Genomic DNA, 21600 nt, shown 5'->3' with positions numbered 1-21600 from the left:
CCCTAAGGCAGTTTTTAAACAGTTTTGCATTTTTCTCTCCCATTCTTGTTTCTCCCTGATCGTTTTTGTTCTTCCTTCTTCCTGCATTCCCCATCGTCCAGAAGTTCTTTCCAGCGTTCTAATGTGTTTCGTTCCTTTCCGAATTTTCCTAATACTCCAGGTAATCACCATTTTCCTTCTGCCTCAATGGTTTTCTGCATGTTTATTATAGGTATCTTTTGTTGTTTTGTCTCTGTGAATAGATATATTTTCTTTCTATCGGATATGGTGTGTCACGGGGGTTTACCATTCTGGACTTAGTCTCATTTGGTCTCCCCTTTAGCTATACTTAGTTTGGGTTGTGGGGTAGGTGATGTGTGGGTTTTCGGGTTTTTCTGGGCTTCCGACCTTATGGACTAACCGAGCGGTGCCCCCACTGTAGGTATGCCTCGTGTCATTGGCCGGGCTTCTACTACTGCCGCGGGTTACGACCCATATGCCTGGGTTGTTTCCGACCTCAGGGACTCCCCCAACCAGATGGGTGAGGAGGAGCTCACGGAATTCCGTCAGGCCGAGTACCTGTGTGGGGGTACCGATGAGGAGGCTAATTACGACGTTTATGTCCCTGCTCCTCACGAGCGGCTGTATGAGATTAACTTCAATGCCCCCCGGGTTGCCGACTGGATCTGATTTTATAAGGCCATGTTCACCCAAGTGGGGGTGCGCATCCCTTTTTCTCCCTTCCAGATGGGCCTTCTTAACCGGATCTCCGTGGCGCCATCCCAGCTGCATCCGAACAGTTGGGCCTCCATCCGCTGCTTCGAGATGGTGTGCGAATACTTGGAGCTGCCGATCTCCGTCGACGACTTCCTCTACTTTTTTAATCTTACGAACCCTTCGAAGGAGAGGAAACACAAAAAAGGTTACTTACAAAGGGATGTCAGCTGTGGATCGGAGGATAGCCGACATACTGTGGGTGGTTCTTGGGAGAAATAATGTGAATCCTCATCTCCTAATGGGTAACCGAGAGGCCGCCCGCGATTATATTCGTGAGTTGTCTTTGTCGTGTCATCATTTGTATGATTGTTTACCTTTGCCTTGCTGTACTGATTGCTAATTTGTTCATTTCTTGTTTGCAGTGGGACTATCTGCCGAAGTGACCGGCATGGAGAATTTGTTCCATACCTTCCTTAAGGAGGATGATGGCGAAGAGGATGGGGGACAGTCAGTGGCAGTTCCTGAGGGCGAGGTGGCCCAGGCGGCACCCACGCCTCCTGACGTCACCATGACCACTAAGGTTGCCACTCCGACTTCCGCGTCCCCCATCTTTCAAGAAGTGGCTGTTCCCGGGCACTCGTCTTCGGTTCATCGGGAGGAAGATGAAGAGTTGTCTGTCATCCCCACCCCCAAGAGACAGAGGTCGCAGTCTAGTCCCGAGGGGGTCCTTACTGTCATGGAAAGGAACTTTGATGCTGGGGCATTTATAGATGCTCAGTTGCTCCCTGGCACGGAGGAACATTTCCATGGTACCGACCTCACCGGGTAGGCGCGATGGATGTACCGCACCCTCCTTCGTGGCGCGGCCATAGCCCGGAAGGCTGAGTTCGAGCTTTCAGGTATGGCCTCACTTCGTCGGAAGCTTGAGTCCGCGGTCGCCGCCAACAACAAGTTCAAAACTCAAGTTGAAACGCTTCAAGGGCAGCTGGTCGAGGCTGGGAACAAGCTCGAGGCCGCCAAGAAGAAGACTACGTCAGCCGAGGAGAAGTTGAAAACTGCCGATGCGTCTGTGTCCCGTTTGATGGAGCAAGAGATAACCCTGAAGAGCCAGTTGAGTGCCACACAAAATTGGTTGGCCGTGTTGGAGAAAGACCGTGATGACGCGGTTGCGGCCGCTAAGGTCGCTCGGGACGAGGCCGATGCGTTCAAGGAAAAACACAAGGAGGTTAAGGAGCAGGGCAAGAATGCGATTTTCATGACTGAAGAGGCCCTCAAAGCTCAAGTGAAGACTATTGCTCCTGATTTCGATATATCGGCAATTGGTGTCTTCAAAACCATCAACGACGGGAAGGTTGTCGACATGCCGAAGAAGTAATTTTTGTAACTTTTGAACTTTTTGTAGAACTGTGTTTGCCCGTTTAGTGGGTTTGTAGAACTGTGTTTGCCCGTTTAGTGGGTTTGCTGGTTTGTACTTGCGTACGTTTGATTACCATGTAGATCTCGTTTCACTGTTTACTAGTTTACTTGTTTTTACCGTTAGGTCGGCATTTCTTTGAGGTCGCGTTTTCTTTTTGTTATGGCCGTTTGCCATGTCCTTTGCCTAGGGGCTTCCGGGGTGATCAGTCCCGGGACCGTGTATCCTCCTTTGCACGGTGGTTGCTCAAAAAGAGAAGAAAGTAAACACAAGATAGAAAAAATATGGGCAAGCATAACAATTGGTAATCAAGCAAATTTTATCGTTGTAGCCAAGGTATTGAGGTGTTGTTACAAAGTAAATGACTTAGGAGTAAAACCTTCTTAAGTTATCGGCATTCCATGTCCTCGGGATCTCCTTGCCATTGAGCTTTTCCAATTTGTATGCGCCCTTTCCGATTACCTCCTTAATTCTGTAGGGCCTTTCCCAGTTTGCTGCCAGTTTGCCTTCTCCCGGGGTCGGTAAGCCGATGTCGTTGCGCCTTAAGATGAGGTCGTTTGCTTCAAACTTCTTTTTGAGTGCTTTGCCGTTGTAGCGTAGGGCCATTCTTTGTTTTAGTGCTGTTTCCGTCAAGTGGGCCGTCTCCCTGGTTTCGTCTATTAGATCCTTTTCCACAGCTTCCTTTACTCCCTTCAAAAGTAGTCGTGGGCTTGGTTCCCCGATTTCCACAGGTATTACCGCATCTAGCCCGTACGTTAGCCGAAAGGGAGTCTCCCTAGTGGAAGACTGCTCGGTCGTACGGTAGGACCAGAGGACCGAGGCGAGCTCGTCAGCTCAAGTGCCTTTTTTATTATCCAGCCACTTCTTAAGCCCTAGCAGTATGAACTTGTCGGTGAACTGTGTTCCACTGAGGAGAACCTCTGTCTTATGCCCAAGCCAGTGAGGAACTCCGTGAATTTCTTGTCGGTGAACTGTGTTCCGTTGTCTGAGATAACAACCTCCGGGATACCGAACCGCGTTATCACTTACCTCCATATGAACTTCCTGCAGTTGGACGAGGATATACTGGCCAGCAGCTCGGCTTCTATCCATTTGGTGTAGTAGTCAATGGCGACTATGAGGTACTTGACTTGTCCGGGACCAACCGGGAAGGGGCCCAAGAGATCGACTCCCCATTGTGAAAATGGCCGGGAGGACGTTAACAAGCTTAGTTCGGAGGGCGGTGCCTTGTGGAAATTGGCGTTTTGTTGGCATCTGACACACTTCCTAACGAATTCCTGGGAGTCAGCCATCATTGACGGCCAATAGTATCCGGCTCGAATTAATTTTCTTGCCAGGGCTTTGCCTCCTATGTGATGGCCGCAGCACCCTTCATGGACTTCCCTGAGGACGTAGTCTGTTTGGTCGGGGTGCAGGCATTTCAGCAGGGGCTGGTTGAATCCTTTCCTGAACAATTGACCATGGATGATCGCATACATGGCTGCTTCCCTTCTTAGTTTCTTAGCGTCTTTTTCGTTGTCGGGAAGTCTGTCATTTTCTAAGAAGTCGGTGATGGGGTCCAACCATGAGGGGCTTAGCTTCGAGAGGTGCAGGGTGACTGCCGGCTCCTTCATCATTCCTTGGATTAGAGATCGGTTGCCTCCTCGGTTCCCTTATAAGATAGGAGAATTCTGAGAGTTTACCGTCTCTTATGGCTTGCTCTAATGCATCTCTCAGGTCAAAGCAGTCCTGTGTTTGGTGTCCATAGCCCTTGTGGTAGTCACAGTAGAGGTTCTTGTTTCCCCCCGTGCGGTCTTTGAGTGGTCGGTGCTTCAACAAGATCCCTTTCTTGGCTATTTGCTGGTAAACTTCCATGATGGGGAGAGTGAGTGGAGTGTAGTTTGTGAACTTTCCGATTCGGGAAAACAGTCTGGGTGCCTTGCTTGGCCCTCCTTCTTTAACTTGTTCTTTCTGCCTCTCTCCATTACCCTGTTGCCTCAGTTGATTGTAGCCGTTGTGCCGTTTATTGGCAGCCACGACCTGGCTGACTTCCTCGTCATTTAGGTATTCCTTAGCCACCGTTTGGATTTCGTGCATCATCCAAACCGGTTTCGTGGTGAGATATTTTCGAAAGTCCTCGTTCAGGAGGCCGGTCATCAGATAGAGGCTGGCCACCGAATCGGTTAGGCTGTCAATTTCTAAGCATTCGTCGTTGAAGCGGTCCAGGTATTTCCTGGTCGGCTCCCCGGGCCTTTGGATTATCCCGAGCAGGTTGATCGGGTGTTTTGCCTTCACTATTCGTGTTGTGAATTGAGCCAAGAAAGCACGACTGATGTCCAAAAACTCATAGATGGACCCTTGCGGGAGGCTGTTAAACCATCGGATCGCAGGTTCGGCTAGGGTGACCGGGAAGGCCCGGCACCTCACCTCATTCCCTACTCCCTCCAGATTCATTCTAGCCTCAAAAGCCGTGAGGTGTTCCAGAGGGTCTTGGGTTCCATCGTACCTCATGTCCGTTAGTTTGTCAAAGTGCTTCAGCAACCGGACCTCAAGGATGGACCGATGGAACGGGGTGGCGCCCATTATCACAGGTTGCTGCATCCTCACATGCCTTCCTTCTTCGCCTTCGTGATCTCGTCCCTTGTGGCGTGTTTCCTTGCCTCGGGAGTAGATGATTGTGTCATTTCGTCTTCTCGGGATGGGAGAGTCTTCTCGGGTGCTTTCCACTTCCGTTCTGGAAGCGGAGGCGTGCCAGGGGTGACTCCGGTGGGAATCTCTCTCCCGGCTCTCTGGGGACGGGGAGTAAGTAGGATCGGTGGTCCGTCGATCGTGCTCCTGATCGGCTAGTTGTCTCTCCAGATTTTGGACTCTGTGGCGTAGCTCCTGCATTATTCGAGCGCTGTCACCGCCAGTTCCTCCGAAAGGTCGCGTCTCTCACGTCCTTGTGCGCGGTTCGATGCGTTGTTGGGGGGACCTTCGTCGTCCTCCCGGTGAAGCGACAGAGGCTGCCGCCTCTGCGCCGGCACAACTTCCATAACAGCGTGTCCCCACAGACGGCACCAATGATCGGGATCACCGTTACCGGACAGTTCGGGTAGAGGTGTGAAGTGACAGGATTGCCTCGTCTCGAGCGGGTGTGCCGGGTTTGATCTTCTGAGTAGCCAGACTCTCGTTGTGGAAAGATGGAGGGCGGTCACCTGCAAAGACACTCCGACGCTCTAGTCAGTCAGTGTGCAGGCGAGAAATGGTTAGGTAGGATATGTGACGTTGATGAGAGAACTTTTGCGTGGTCTAGAAATTTGCGGATAAATCCTCGTTGCAAGTATAGTTTCTAAACCTTCAAAAGTCCTTTCATACAAACGTTTTGGGTGTCACAAGTAACAAACCCCTTTAGAAATTGTTAACCGAGTATTCAAACCTCGGGTCGTCTTCTCAAGGAACTGCAAAGAAGTATGTTCTTATTATTGGCTATAAAGGTTGTGAATTCGGGGTTTAGAAGGTGAGAAGCAAGTGATTTAAATGACAAGTAAAGTAAATGGCAATTAAAAATAAACAAATAACTGTAAAACAACTTTTGGCAAGATAAGGGAATTTAGAGGTCTAACTTAGTTATCTCTCTCAACTATAATAAAAGTTGAATCTAAACTCCACTTGGTCAACCTTTACCAGGGCAAGGGAAAGTCAAGGGACTAATTAAATTGACCTTTGAATCCTAATTATTTCCTAAGAAAAGGTTGGGATTATTTAGGTGCAGCTCAATTAGCAAGATAACGATTATTAATTATGTTGAGTCTAATAACTGTTGAGTTACTAAATTCTTAATCAGAACCAAAAGGGAAAAAAAAGTAAAATTGCTGGAATAATAAAAATATCCTTAAATGGGAAGCAATGACAATTTAATTCAAAGAGAATAATTATAAACTGAAAATACCTCAATTATCATTAAATAAAAATGTCATCAACAGCCAATTGGGCAACATCAATCAAACATAATAAAGGCTTCAGAGTAATCAAAATATAAAAGAGAAATTAAATAGTAAAAAGGAATATTAAACCTGGGATCGAGAGTCACTCTAGAAAGCTAAGAGAAGTCCTAAATCCTAATTTCTAAAAACACTATCTAAATCCTAAGAGAGAGAGAGAGAGAGGAGAGAACCTCTCTCTCCAAAACTACATCTAAAACATGAAAAGTAAATTATGAGAGGCATGATTATGAATGGATGCATTTCTTCCACTTTATAGCCTCTAATCTGTGTTCTCTGGGCCGAAAACTGGGTCAGAAATAGCCCAGAAATCACTTCCAGCGCTTTCTGGTCCGTACAGGTCGCGGAAAAGTGACGCGGCCGCGTCGTCCACGCGACCGCGCGGATTGGGTGTTGGCTAGGTCACGCGTCTGCGTGACCCACGCGTTCGCGTCGCCTGGCGTCATGGGAACTATGGTAAATTATATATCAAATCGAAGCCCCGGACGTTAGCTTTCAAACGCAACTGGAACCGCGTCGTTTGGACCTCTGTAGCTAAAGTTATAGCCTTTTGAGTGCGAAGAGGTCAGGCTAGACAGCTTAGCAGTTTTTCCAACTTCTTGCATTCCTTCCACTTTTGCATGCTTCCTTTCCATCCTCCAAGCCATTCGTACCCTGTAATCTCTGAAATCACTTAACACACATATCAAGGCATCTAATGGTGATAAGAGAGGATTAATAATATGCAAATATAAGTCCAAAGAAGCATGTTTTCAATCAAAGCACATAATCAGGAAGGAAATATAAAACCATGCAAATAGTATGAATAAGTGGGTAAAGAGTAGATAAAAACCACTCAATTGAGCACAAGATAAACCATAAAATAGTGGTTTATCAACCTCCCCACACTTAAACATTAGCATATCCTCATGCTAAGCTCAAAAGAAGCTATAAAGATGAAGAGGAAAGGTGAAATGTTATGAAATGCAACCTATGTATATGAATGCAGCTACATGCAAAATGTTTCTACCTACTTGGTTTAAAAGTAAATAAATTCTCCAAGAATAAATATAAACCAAATTCCACTAATTCAAATTACACAATAAAAGATAAGTAAACTTGTAAGAAGATAGCTCATGAAAGCAGGGAACATAGAATCAAGCATTGAACCCTCACAGGAAATGTATATGCACTTCTAATCTCTCAAGTGTCTAGGGTCAATCACTCTACTCTTCCCTAGTCATGCTTTCTAACACTTTGTTCTTCATCTCACCAATCAACAATATTTAATGCATCAATGCAAACATCATGAGGTCTTTTCAAGGTTGTAATGGGGCTAAGGTAAGGGTAAGGGTATATATATGGCTAAGTGAGCTTTATAAAGTGAATCCTTGATTAGTCTAAGATCTCACCTAGCATACATACACTCTAAAGTAATCATACCTAGCTACCCATAATTTTTTCCACTTTTGTATTACATGCTCATGTTTCACTTTTTATGTTTATCCCATGTGTATTATTTTCATTGGGGAATTTCTTTTTGTATCCCCTTTTATTCAGATGCTGAAATTTTTTTTTTGATGCACATGGTAATTGAATCACTTTGATTTTCTTATGAGCATGTTTTCCAAATTTATTTTTATTTCTTTTTTAATCTTTCTAACCCTATGTTTCTATCACTCATGTTCCCACAAGGTTTCCCACATTTAACTCTATTCATGATTTTCTATCTTAAGCTAACCAAGGATTCAACTTGGAATTTTTATTTTGTTTTTCTGCTTAAGGCTAGTATTGTGGTTTATAGAACAAGAGGGGATTAAAAGCTCAAGGGGGCTAACAAAGGTGATGTAAAAGGTAGGCTAATTTTGGGATAAGTGAGCTAGAATTAACAATGGCCTCAATCATATGCAAGTATTTAAATACACTAAATATTGGATATATAGAATGAAACAAAGCTAAGATTGCAATCATAGAGAAGTAAACACACAAGAATAAAATGTCTATGGTTAAATAATGTAACCATGTAAATAAGCTCAAATCCCACAGGTTGTGTGTTCTTTGGCTCAAAAACTATGTTCCAATTACAACTTCAAACAAATTTTTAACATAAAAATTTTCAATTTAAATTAGTGAAATTTTTCAAAAATAGGATTTTAAAAGAAATGTATTATTTTAACCAAGTAGTAACTAAATGCACAAAATCATCAAATAAATATGCAATCAAATATGCAGATGCAACAATGAACAAATAAAGAAAATAAGATTATTGGTGTTGAAAAAAAAGTACTAACCCACGGAGATCGGTATCGACCTCCCTACACTTAAAGATTGCACCGTCCTCAGTGCATGCTGAGATGTGCAGGTGGACAGGTTGTTCCAACTGAAGCTTTTCTTCAAGATTTTGCAGATGGACTTGTCTGTCTCCCCATGTAAACGTCTTCCGCTTCCCTTCCGGTTGGCCATCCTAAAAGAAAAAGGAAAGAAAAGTAACCCAAAAATAAAGATAGAAAGTAAATGAAATATGGGTTGAGTAATGCCAAATGATAATGGTCTCATTTACATGGAAGCTTCAACATGTACGTGAGAAAATGATAGAAGCCATGGCATACCAGTGGTATAAAATTTGTAACATAAGGGAGGAGAGTGTAAGACAATATAAATTCATGTCAATGCAAAATTAATACAAATAACATAAAAGATTAACATTGACTTAAATAGTATTGCCCAACAGTGTAAAACAAGTTACCAAAATAAATTCAAGAAAAGATGTAACAGTTGAATAAGAAGGGATATTTAACACCAATGGAAAAATAAAAAATTCAGAAAAGAAAATAAAAATATGCACAAATTTAAAATGCAATGAATGAGATATGCAAATAAATTAAAATAAAATAAAAAAATAAGAAGAATGAGATGGGAAAGAAGGGAAGAGGAAGTAAATAAGAAAAGAGAAGAAAAAATTAGGATTTGGAGGAGAGAAAGATAAGATATATGGCAGTTTTAGGGTGAGCTGTGCGGCGCATGCGACGCGGCCGCGGAAGGCACGCGTTCGCGTGGGTACGCGTCAGGTAAGACGACGCAATCGCGTCAGTCACGCGGTCGCGTGACCCGTGTTGCGCTGTTGGCGCGAGTGCAGCCTCGCTCCAGCACAATTCTCTGTTCGATTCAATTTAATTGCCAAAATTGGGTGACGCGATCGCGTGGGGCACGCGATCGCGTGAGTGTGCATCAGAAAATAATTAACGCGGCCGCGTCGGCAACACGGTCGCATGACAAGGATTGTGCTTCCAGCACCACTCTCGCACAATATGGCATTGTGCACCCTTTTACGTCGAAAATGCAGGGCACGCGGTCGCGTGGGAGGCCATACTTCCTATTCGACGCGGAGGCGTCAGCGACGCATTCGCGTGGGTCGATATGTGCCATTAGCACGCCTCCAGCCACGCTCCTGCGTGACTTTCTATTCACTTTTAATTTTCCTTTCTCTCCAAGCGATGCGGATGCGTCGCTGATGTGATCGCGTCGCGTAGCGAAAATTTTTTTTATATATGCATAAACAATGCAGAATGCAGTGATTAATATGAGTGCTATGCATGATTCCAGGTTTACTAAAGTAAAATGAAAAGGAAATAAAAATAAAAACAAATAATGATGAAATAAACTGAAAAAGAAACGACCATACTATGGTGGGTTGTCTCTCACCTAGCACTTTTAGTTAGAGTCCTTAAGTTGGACATTGGAGGAGCTTCCGATTAGGGTGGCTTATGTTTAAATTCGTCCAAAAATCTCCACCAGTGCTTGAAATGCCAATAGCCTCCGAAGTCCCAAACTAGGCATGTGAAGCTTCTGAACAGCTTCAAACAGATTTTTAGGTTCCTGGGGTGATAAATGTCAGAATAAACTCCAGGATTCCAAGCCTTGCTTTTAAATCCGCCTCCGTTTTGATTTGTAAGTTTCCATTCGGGCGGGTTAAAAAGTAGAATCTCACTGTGGTGACCAAACGTTCTCTGTGATCCATGCAATTGAGCATGATACCAATCCGTGTACTTCGAGGTGAAGCGTGGAACTTTATTGAACCTTGTGCACCAGCTCTGAGTACGAGCCATTTCCCTTTTACTCTTAAAGCCGCAGAGAGCTCTAAGCTGGCCATCTGTTTCGAGTAAACCATATTCAAGTGAATAAGTAAAGTCATAAGTTAAGGATTGTACCCATTTGAAGCTTGTGTTAGGTGGTAGTGGCCTTGGGATAGGTGTTTCTGGTGGTTCTGTAAGTTCTACTCCCTTATGCTCTTCTGTGAATTCCTCCACTTCTTTGCAAAGATCTTCAATTGTATCTGTGTCCTGGTCAAAGTCTTCCGTGTCTTCCTCATCACTCAAGTCATAGATTGGAGGTTGAGAGAAATCTACCTCCGCATCATCTTCATATTCACTTGGGGAAGATTCTTCGATCTCAGAGAATTCACTTGCGGACGCAAGTTTTCATCACCAAGAGAGCTAGACTTGTGAATATCACCATCAAGGGAATTTGCTTCTTGGATTATTCCGTCTGATTCCTCATAAACGACTTGCCTTGGAGATTGTACAGTATCTTCCTTAGCATCAACTGTAGCATCCTAGACGAAGTTTTCCTCAATTCTGGATTACCAAGGAAGTTCAGCATCGCCTAGATCTTCAACCAACTCTTCTTCTTGAACAATGACAGCTTCTTCCACTTGTTCTAGTACGAATTCATTCTCTGCCTTGTCCACTGGAGTCTCTAGTATTTCTTTCATGCTACGCTCTTCATCGGGTTGTCCACATGGAGCTGTGGTTGATCCTTGTATATTTGAGCGTTTAGTGGCCCATTGGATTAGTGCGTGCTCCAGTTGTTGAATGGTTATTTGAAATTTAGTTATTGTTTCTTTTAGGCGATCCTCTGCTTCGCGGTTTGCTGGACTTAGACACGATACATAGGGAAGTAGTGATGACTGGGAACGATTGAATTGGTATTGGGGTAAGGAAGGATCATATGATGGCGACTGGTGAAGAGAAGCTTGTGAGTGTGGTGGTTCGAGCTTATGTTGAAAGGACGGTTTATATGCACGGGGTGGGGCTTGTTGGTAGTTACAAGGTTGTCCACCATGTCTTTCAGCTGGGTATCGCGGTAGAATGGTCTTTGTCCAGGATATCTCGGAGGGTGTTGTTGCCAAAAGGGTTGATTAGATCCTTTTGGTTCCATCCATCCTTGATTGGTCTGACCTTGATGCACATTCCTGCTGTAACTTCTATTTCCTTTAACAATATTAGAACCAAACTCAAAGCGAGAGGGGTGAGAGTTCATAGTAGCAAATAAAGATAAAAAGGAAAAACGAAAATAAATAAACAAGCAAAAGAAAAATATTTACAATAACCAATAATAAGGCACACGTTAGCAGTTCCCCGGCAACGGCGCCATTTTGATGAGAGAACTTTTGCGTGGTCTAGAAATTTGCGGATAAATCCTCGTTGCAAGTATAGTTTCTAAACCTTCAAAAGTCCTTTCATACAAATATTTTGGGTGTCACAAGTAACAAACCCCTTTAGAAATTGTTAACCGAGTATTCAAACCTCGGGTCGTCTTCTCAAGGAACTGCAAAGAAGTATGTTCTTATTATTAGCTATAAAGGTTGTGAATTCAGGGTTTAGAAGGTGAGAAGCAAGTGATTTAAATGACAAGTAAAGTAAATGGCAATTAAAAATAAACAAATAACTGTAAAACAACGTTTGGCAAGATAAGGGAATTTAGAGGTCTAACTTAGTTATCTTTCTCAACTATAATAAAAGTTGAATCTAAACTCCACTTGGTCAACCTTTACCAGGGCAAGGGAAAGTCAAGGGACTAATTAAATTGACCTTTGAATCCTAATTATTTCCTAAAAAAAGGTTGGGATTATTTAGGTGCAGCTCAATTAGCAAGATAATGATTATTAATTATGTTGAGTCTAATAACTGTTGAGTTACTAAATTCTTAATCAGAACCAAAAGGGAAAAAAAAAGTAAAATTGCTGGAATAATAAAAATATCCTTAGATGGGAAGCAATGGCAATTTAATTCAAAGAGAATAATTATAAACTGAAAATACCTCAATTATCATTAAATAAAAATGTCATCAACAGCCAATTGGGCAACATCAATCAAACATAATAAAGGTTTCAGAGTAATCAAAATATAAAAGAGAAATTAAATAGTAAAAAGGAATATTAAACCTAGGATCGAGAGTCACTCTAGAAAGCTAAGAGAAGTCCTAAATCCTAATTTCTAAAAACACTATCTAAATCCTAAGAGAGAGAGAGAGAGAGAGAGAGGAGAGAACCTCTCTCTCCAAAACTACATCTAAAACATGAAAAGTAAATTATGAGAGGCATGATTATGAATGGATGCATTTCCCCCATTCTATAGCCTCTAATCTGTGTTCTCTGGGCCGAAAAATGGGTCAGAAATAGCCCAGAAATCACTTCCAGTGCTTTCTGGTCCGTACAGGTCGCGGAAAAGTGACGCGGCCGCGTCGTCCACGCGACCGCGCGGATTGGGTGTTGGCTAGGTCACGCGTCCGCGTGACCCACGCGTTCGCGTCACCTGGCGTTGAGGCAACTATAAAAAATTATATATCAAATCGAAGCCCCGGACGTTAGCTTTCCAACGCAACTGGAACCGCGTCATTTGGACCTTTGTAGCTAAAGTTATAGCCGTTTGAGTGCGAAGAGGTCAGGCTGGACAGCTTAGCAGTTTTTCCAACTTCTTACATTCCTTCCACTTTTGCATGCTTCCTTTCCATCCTCCAAGCCATTCTTGCCCTGTAATCTCTGAAATCACTTAACACACATATCAAGGCATCTAATGGTGATAAGAGAGGATTAATAATAAGCAAATATAAGTCCAAAGAAGCATGTTTTCAATCAAAGCACATAATCAGGAAGGAAATATAAAACCATGCAAATAGTATGAATAAGTGGGTAAAGAGTAGATAAAAACCACTCAATTGAGCACAAGATAAATCATAAAATAGTGGTTTATCAAACATACCTTGGGGAAGGGCAGATCCTTCCCCATTTATACCGTGTCAGAGGTGGGCCCTGAGGGGATAGGCCCACTTTCCTCGAGACTTCCTCACAGCTGTATTGGGTGTATGGCGAGGACGCGTATTCAAGCATCGTGGCGAGCGCTGAGAACTCGACCGCTCAGATCGGGTTCTCGATGGATCGGGCCGACCCGTACGTAGCTCGGGCCAGACCGTAACAATTAGCTACAAGTACCGTTTTTGTAGTTAGTTTAATAGATGAAGAGACACACTTGAGGGTAAGGTTGTGTTTGTTTATTATTTTAGAATAATAAAAAACACATATACAACAATCAAATACAGCCTAAATGATCATAGGGTGACATGCAAAACAGAACGGAAAAACACGTATGGCTAATTAAATAATTAAGCTCACAAGAAGAAGCATCCAACATAATAGTAGGTGGCACTTATATATGTGGTGCGTCATCTATACTCAAATATGAGAGTGTATTTTTTTTGGTGTCTTATATGAGAGTGTATAAAAGCAATTAAACAGATTTTATGCCCTGTAATATATATTTTCTCTGTTGCCTTACCTGATTAAATTGTTTTCATAAATAATGTTATAGAGGACAAAATAGGCATTTCACTGTTTTGCAAGACGATTCGGTATATATACTTGATCGATTTATTTAACTTAATATTTATAATTTTATTATGCATATAATATCTATAATTATATATTTATTATATCTAAAAATTATTAAATTATTCTAAGAATAATTAAAGACTGAAAAATGAAAAAACTTAATACAAAATAAAATAATCGGATTATTTTAAATTATTTTTTAATATCTCTCAAATATTTTTGTATTTGATTTTGGTTGTCATTTAAAGTTTGGAATTTGTACCATAACGTGACATATGAAATGATGAAAAAGCTTATATTCATATTGGATTTTTTTTTAGACTAAGAATAGAAGTATAATTAGAAAACAGTTACAAATTATACATAAAATAATGAGAATAATAGATATCTTTTACAAAAAAAATTGGGTCAAATTAAATTGAGATATAGTTGCTAGCGCTATAGTCAATATAAAATTGAGTGCGTCTCTTTTCCACAGTAAGTGTCATTGAATAGACAAAAGTTAGTGCAGAAATAAGTGTTCCCGTTGTTGAAATGTTGGCCATACCCTTTGAACAATATTAGCTGAGGTATTCAATTCTGTAAGGTACAATGTCTCTACCCAATATAACATAGTTCATGTGTTGAAGTTCATAGCTAAGTTGGTTCAATAGTTAAAATAGGCTTTTGAGATCCTCAGAGGAAGGAGCGTGTGTTTGTTGCCATGGGTGAAAAGGTTGAAAATTTGGAAGATTGTTATAATATCAGTGGATCTTTCATTTCCACTTTAGACGAAATATATTGGAGCGAAAGATGATGTCAAATGATTTAATTTTTTTCAGGAAAAATTTATTTTTTAATATAGTGGTTTAATTTGAAAATATGAAGTGTTAGTTTTAAACTTATAATTTGTTGTGGCCCAGCTCAACTGGCCTCCTGGTCGACCCGGCCCACATCCGTCTTCATCGGACCCGGGCGGCCGGTTTATGGGGCATCGTACGACTGGATCTTGACCTGGGTACCTCTCCTCTAGGGAGCCAACTCACCTGACAACAGCTGGCAAGGAGAAACTTCGAAGAAGGTGGGTCTGTCCTCGAGGGGTCCACCTCTGACACAGTATATATGGGAAGGGTCCTACCCCTCCTCTAAGGTATGTCATCATGTCCCTTACTCCCATACCAGTTGCACACTCTCTGACTTGAGCGTCAGAGTGTCTTTGCAGGTGGCACCCCCCCCCTTTTACACACGAAGAGCTCGGAAGATCGTTTGCCCGTACACCAGACCCAGATTCGGGCTCACCCCCACCAACTCATAAAGGACCTTCCCGACCCGTCCAGAACCCCGAGTTACCATACATTGGCGCCGTCTGTGGGGATCGAACTGAATGAACTTTCTGATGGGCCATGTGGACGGAGACGATGGAGTCAAGCGCATGGGAGAAATGGCAACCCGAAGTGGTAGGGTAGCCTCTGTGGCTTTCTTCCGCGAGTGCACGAGGTCCCCTCTACGACAATCCGAGCCATCCTCGCACTCCCAGGAGAGACGCCCTTTTGGGGGAACAGGCAATGACAATGCCAGAATAATGCAAGAGCTGCGACACAGGGTGCAGAGCCTGGAACGCAAGCTAGAGAGCCGGGGACACCGCCAACACACTCCCGAAAAAAATCGCTCCCGATCTCCTCAAAGAAGGGGTAGAAGTCCTCAAACAAGCTGCTTTGGACGCACGCCGAGCCCTCGGTCAAAATCAGACAGTTATCAAGAGGAAAGCGGGGAGATACCAAGAAGACAACGTGATCCCGTAATTTACACCCGACCTACGAGGAAACAAGCCGAGGAGGAGAATCGAGAAGGAAACAGACAAAGACCAAGGAGAACTCGATGTCCCGTGATTATGGGAGCAACTTCTTTCCATCAATCTATCCTCGGGGTCCGGCTACTGAAACACTTCGATAAGCCAACGGACATGAGGTATGATGGGACCCAAGACCCACATGAGCATCTGACGACCTTTGAGACCATAATGAATTTAGAAGGGGTAGCCACCTTGGCGGGGCCTGCAATTCAGTCGTTCAACAGCCTCCCGCAAGGTTCGGTGGCGGCGTTCTCAGATATCACCCGTGCCTTCCTGGCCGAATTTACTACCCGCATTGCAAAGGCAAAACATCCGATCAACCTCCTTGGGGTGACGCAAAGAGCCAGAGAACCGACCAGGAAATACCTGGACAGATTCAACGACGAATGCTTGGAGATCGATAGCCTAACCGACTCGGTGGCCAGTCTACGAATGGGTTGCTGAATGAGGACTTCAGGAAGCACCTTACCACCAAGCCCGTGTGGATGACGCAAGAAATCCAAAACATGGCCAAGGAGTATATCAATGATGAAGAGGTTAGTCAGGTTGTGACAGCCAACAAGCGGCAGCCCGCCTACAACCAACCGCGAGAGCACGGTAGCGAGGAAAGGCCGAAGGAGCACTCAAGAGATGGAGTTCCGACAAGACCTTCAAACCGTTACCCCGGGTAGGGAAGTTTACCAACTATACCCCCTTACAGCCTCAATTGTTGAAGTCTATCAGCAGATCGCCGACAAAGGCATCCTGTCGAGGCCCCAACAACTCAAGGACAGGACAGGAGGAAACAAAAGCCTTTACTGCGATTACCACAAGGGCTATGGACACAAGACCCAAGACTGCTTCGACCTGAAGGACGCCCTAGAGCAGGCAATTTGGGAGGGGAAGTTGGCCGATTTCTCCCACCTTATAAGGGAATCGAGGAGGTGGGAAATCGACCGATCCAGTGAAGGCAAAAGCTGCGTTGTGAGACAAAGGCGAGAGCCCGAGGAGGATAAGGAGCACGGCCTCACTGTTGTGAACGTGGTGATTGGGAGAGATGTTCCACCCATATCGAAATCAGCTAGCAAGAAGGACGCCAAGGTCTTAGCCATGTCCTCTGGCTCCAAGCTGCCCTCCCGAAGGGTATCGTCGATATCGTTCGGCCCCGAGGATCGATGGTTTGACGATGTGATGGAGAACTCTCCGACGGTGATCACAGCCAGGGTGGGCACAGTTCTAGTGAACGGATCTTGGTAGACACGGGAGCTGATTCTAATATCATGTTTCGCAATGTATTTGACGCTTTGGGCCTACGGGATACCAATTTGAGGGGCCACCAACACGGCGTGGTCAGCCTAGGTGATAACTTCATCAAGCCCGACGGAGTAGTTTCCCTCCCGGTTTCCATTGGCAGAGGTCAAGGAAAGAGGTCGCTAATGGCGGAGTTCGTCGTCTTAAGAGACTCCACGGCCTACAACCTCATCTTGGGGAGGAAAACCATCAACGAGTTTAGAGCAGTAATTTACATCAGACTGCTATTAATGAAATTTGTTGCTAATGATGGGTCAGTGGGGACCATTAGGGGAGATTTGGAAATGGCGGTCGCATGCGACAACACCAGCCTCTCCCTGAGGAAGAAATCTAAAGAAGCATCCGGTGTCTTCCTCGCTGACCTGGATGCCAGAGTTGATGACAAACCCAGGCCGGAACCTGAGGGGGACCTCGAAAAGTTCAGGGTCGACGACTCGGATGAAAAGTTCACCTTTGTAAATAGAAATCTACCCCATGACTTGAAAGAACCCCTGATGGAGATGATCAGAGCTAACGGTGACCTGTTTGTTTGGACTCCGGCTGACATGCCGGGCATAGATCCCCAGTTCATGTCACATCAACTAGACGTGAGAGCAGAGGCAAAGCCGGTGGCCCAGAGGATGAGGAAAATTTCCCAAGAAAGGGCAGAAGAGGTGGCCAGGCAAACGGCCAGTCTACTAAAAGCGGGCTTCATCCGGGAACTCGACTACTCGACTTGGCTGTCGAATGTAATCTTGGTTAAAAAGCCAAGTGAAAAATGGAGAATGTGCATAGATTATTCCGATCTTAACAAAGCATGTCCCAAAGATTCCTTCCCCCTTCCCAACATTGATGCTCTTGTTGACGCGGCGGCCGGTTACCGATATCTGAGTTTCATGGATGCCTATTTTGGGTAAAATCAGATACCAATGCATCGGTCAGATAAAGAGAAAACGGCGTTTATAATGCCAGGTGGGACATACTGCTACTGGATAATACCATTCAGCCTGAAGAACGCAGGAGCTACATACCAAAGGCTGACGAACAAAATATTCAAAGACCTCATCGGCAAGACGGTGGAGGTGTACGTAGACGACATCTTGGTGAAGACCAAAAAAGATGAGGACCTCATCAGTGACCTGGAGAACGTCTTCGCCTCACTTCGGTAACACGACGTGAGGCTTAATCCACTGAAGTGTGCCTTCGCCGTCGAGGTCGGGAAATTCCTAGAGTTTATGATTACTCAAAGAGGAATGGAGGCCAACCCGGAAAAGTTCGAAGCAATCCTACAAATGAAGAGCCCAGGATGGGTGAAAGATGTCCAGAGGTTGGCGGGCAGACTCACTGCGTTATCCCGTTTCCTCGGCGCATCAGCGGCCAAAGCTCTGTCCTTCTTCAACCTTATGAAAAAGAGGATAGTGTTCGAGTGGACCTCGTCATGTGAGGAGGCTTTCAAGCACTTCAAAGAGATAATCTTGGCACCTCCTGTCATGAGGAAGCCTAGGAATCGAGAAGCGCTATACTTGTACTTAGCAGTAACTGATGAGGCGTTGGCGGCGGTCTTGGTGCGAGAAGAGGGAAAGACCCAGCAACCAATATACTTTGTGAGTAAAGCACTACAAGGAGCAGAGCTAAGGTACAGCAAGCTGGAGAAGGTAGCATATGCGCTCCTGACCTCGTCCCGTAGGCTACAACAGTACTTTCAAGGGCACCAAGTAATCGTTAGGACAGATCAGGCGATCCGCCAAGTACTCCAAAAACCCGATTTGGCAGGTAGAATGATGACTTAGGCTGTCGAACTCTCCTAATACGACCTGCAGTATGAATCCAGACACGCGATCAAGGCTTAAGCATGGCTGACTTTCTCGTAGAGGTCACAAGGGACCCTGCTGGGACACCTAGCACACGGTGGAAGCTCCATGTGGACGGAGCATCCAACCAAATGTTCGGAAGAGCAGGAATCATCTTGGAAAACCCAACTGGAGTTGTTTACGAGCAGTCAGTCAAGTTTGAATTCCCGGTGTCAAACAATCAAGAAGAATACGAAGCCCTACTAGGTAGCTTAAATCTAGCAAGAGAGGTTGGAGCTACCAGACTGGAAATATGCAGCGACTCGCAAGTCGTGACCTCGCAGATCAATGGGACCTACCAAGCCAGATATTCACGGTTACAGAAATATCTGGAGAAGGTCAAAGAGTTATGTAAGCAATTCGAGGAAGTCACGATCCAGCACGTCCCGAGAGAGAGGAACACACGGGCAGACCTCCTATCAAAACTTGCGAGCACCAAACCAGGGATGGGGAACCGATCTCTCATTTAGGGTTTGATAAGAGAACCGATAGTGGCTCTACATCTGACCCACGCAGATCCCTCCTGAATGAACCCGATCATCGATTTCCTGGAAAAGGCCAAACTCCCCAGCGACGAGAAGGTAGCAAAGACAATAAGGCGAGAAGCGGCCAGGTATGCAATCATACAGGGCCAGTTGTTTAAGAAGGGGCTTAGCCAGCCCCTGTTGAAGTGCCTTCTGGTGCACGAAATTGTGATCATCAATAATGGCGCCAATAGACTTGGAGCTCTCAAATGTGAATCACACTTTATCACAACTTCGCACAACTAACCAGCGAGTGCACTGGGTCGTCCAAGTAATACCTTACGTGAGTAAGGGTCGATCCCACGGAGATTGTTGGTATGAAGCAAGCTATGGTCATCTTGTAAATCTCAGTTAGGCGGATTCAAATGGTTATAATGGTTTTCAAAAATAAGGATAAATAAACAAAAAATAAAGGTAGAGATACTTATGTAATTCATTGGTGGGAATTTCAGATAAGTGTATGGAGATGCTTTGTCCCTTCTGAATCTCTGCTTTCCTACTGCCTTCCTCCAATCATTCTTACTCCTTTCCATGGCAAGCTATATGTTGGGTTTCACCATTGTCAATGGCTACCTCCCATCCTCTCAGTGAAAATGGTCCAAATACTCTGTCACAACACGGCTAATCATCTGTCAGTTCTCGATCATGTCGGAATAGAATCCAGTGATTCTTTTGCATCTGTCACTACGCCCAACACAAGCGAGTTTGAAGCCCGTCACAATCATTCAATCCTTGAATCCTACTCAGAATACTACAGACAAGGTTTAGACTTTCTGGATTCTCAAGAATGCTGCCAATGGATTCTATCTTATACCACAAAGATTTTGATTAAGGAATCCAAGAGATACACGCTCGTTCTAAGGTAGAACGGAAGTGGTTGTCAGTCATGCGTTCATAGGTGAGAATGATGATGAGTGTCATGGATCATCACATTCATCATGTTGAAGTGCAACAAATGTCTTAAAATAAGAACAAACTGAATTGAATAGAAGAATAATAGTAATTGCATTAATACTCGAGGAACAGCAGAGCTCCACACCTTAATCTATGGTGTGTAGAAACTCCACCGTTGAAAATACATAAGTGATAATGGTGTTCATTGGCTTCGGCCCCAGAGAGGGAACCGGAATAACCAAGACGTGGTCAAAAGACCCTGGTCTAAGGACTAGGCGTCCAAAGATGAAAATACAATAGCAAAAAGTCCTATTTATACTAGACTAGCTACTAGGGTTTACAGAAATAATTCTAAGTGCAGAAATCCACTTCCAGGGCCCACTTTGGTGTGTGCTTGGGCTGAGCTTGAGCTTTACACATGCAGAGGCTTCTCTTGGGGTTAAACGCCAAGTTGTAACGTGTTTTTGGCGTTTAACTCTGGTTTGTGACGTGTTTCTGGCGTTTTACTCCAGAATGTAGCATGGAACTGGCGTTGAATGCCAGTTTGCGTCATCTAAGCTCAAACAAAGTATGAACTATTATATATTGCTGGAAAGCCCTGGATGTCTACTTTCCAAAACAGTTGAGAACGCGCCATTTAGAGTTCTGTAACTCTAGAAAGTCCATCTCGATTGCGGGAAGGTCAGAATCCAACAGCATCAGCAGTCCTTTGTCAGCCTTCTATCAGATTTTTGCTCAGGTCCCTCAATTTCAGCAAGAAAATATCTGAAATCACAGAAAAACACACAAACTCATAGTAAAGTCCAAAAATGTGAATTTTTCATAAAAACTAATAAAAAAATATCCCTAAAAGTAGCTAGATCCTACTAAAAATTACCTAAAAATAATGCCAAAAAGCGTATAAATTATCCACTCTACAGAGTGGTCCAATGACATCTTAGACAATTTAGACAGACCATCATAGAATATATCCAGGATGGTCCGTTCTGAAAGCATGTCAGAAGGACACGTTTTGGTCAGTTGCTTGTATCTCTCCCAAGCTTCATAGAGGGATTCACCTTCTTTCTGTCTGAAGGTTTGAACATCCACTCTAATCTTACTCAGCTTTTGAGGAGGAAAGAACTTGGCCAAGAAGGCCATGACCAGCTTATCCCAAGAGTTCAGGCTATCTTTAGGTTAAGAATCTAACCATACTCTAGCTCTGTCTCTTACAGCAAAAAAGAAAAGCATAAGCCTGTAGACCTCGGGATCAACCCCATTGGTCTTAATAGTATAACAGATTTGCAAGAATTCAGTTAAGAACTGAAAAGGATCATCTGATGGAAGTCTATGAAACTTGCAGTTCTGTTACATCAGAGAAACTAACTGAGGCTTTAGCTCAAAGTTGTTTGCTCCAATGGCAGGGATTGATATGCTTCTTCCATGTAAGTTGGAATTTGGGGCAGTAAAGTCACCAAGCATCTTCCTTGCATTGTTGTTGTTGGGTTCGGCTGCCATATCCTTTTCCTGTTCGAA

General features: G+C 44.0%; 2 protein-coding genes and 1 non-coding gene across 3 annotated transcripts; 2 read left to right on the top strand and 1 right to left on the bottom strand.

Moving 5' to 3' along the window:
* Positions 1 to 3640: 3640 nt before the first annotated feature.
* LOC112717673 (uncharacterized) lies at positions 3641 to 4978 on the bottom strand. The gene has a single exon (XM_025769640.1). It carries the CDS (start codon positions 4976 to 4978, stop codon positions 3641 to 3643), a length of 1338 nt encoding a protein of 445 aa, XP_025625425.1.
* Positions 4979 to 18669: 13691 nt separating this feature from the next.
* On the top strand, positions 18670 to 19137 carry LOC140175681 (uncharacterized). The gene has a single exon (XM_072204215.1). The coding sequence runs from the start codon at positions 18670 to 18672 to the stop codon at positions 19135 to 19137; it is 468 nt and encodes a 155-aa protein (XP_072060316.1).
* A 1939-nt stretch (positions 19138 to 21076) lies between these two features.
* Positions 21077 to 21183, top strand: LOC112719065 (small nucleolar RNA R71). The gene has a single exon (XR_003161384.1). It is a non-coding gene; the product is annotated as a small nucleolar RNA R71 (small nucleolar RNA).
* The last annotated feature ends 417 nt before the right edge of the window (positions 21184 to 21600 follow it).

This window comes from Arachis hypogaea, chromosome 10 (assembly GCF_003086295.3).
Source record: "Arachis hypogaea cultivar Tifrunner chromosome 10, arahy.Tifrunner.gnm2.J5K5, whole genome shotgun sequence".
In the NCBI taxonomy this organism is placed as follows: Eukaryota; Viridiplantae; Streptophyta; class Magnoliopsida; order Fabales; family Fabaceae; genus Arachis; species Arachis hypogaea.
The sequence above is the reverse complement of the archived record's forward strand: the minus strand, read 5'-3'. Positions and strand labels throughout refer to the sequence as shown.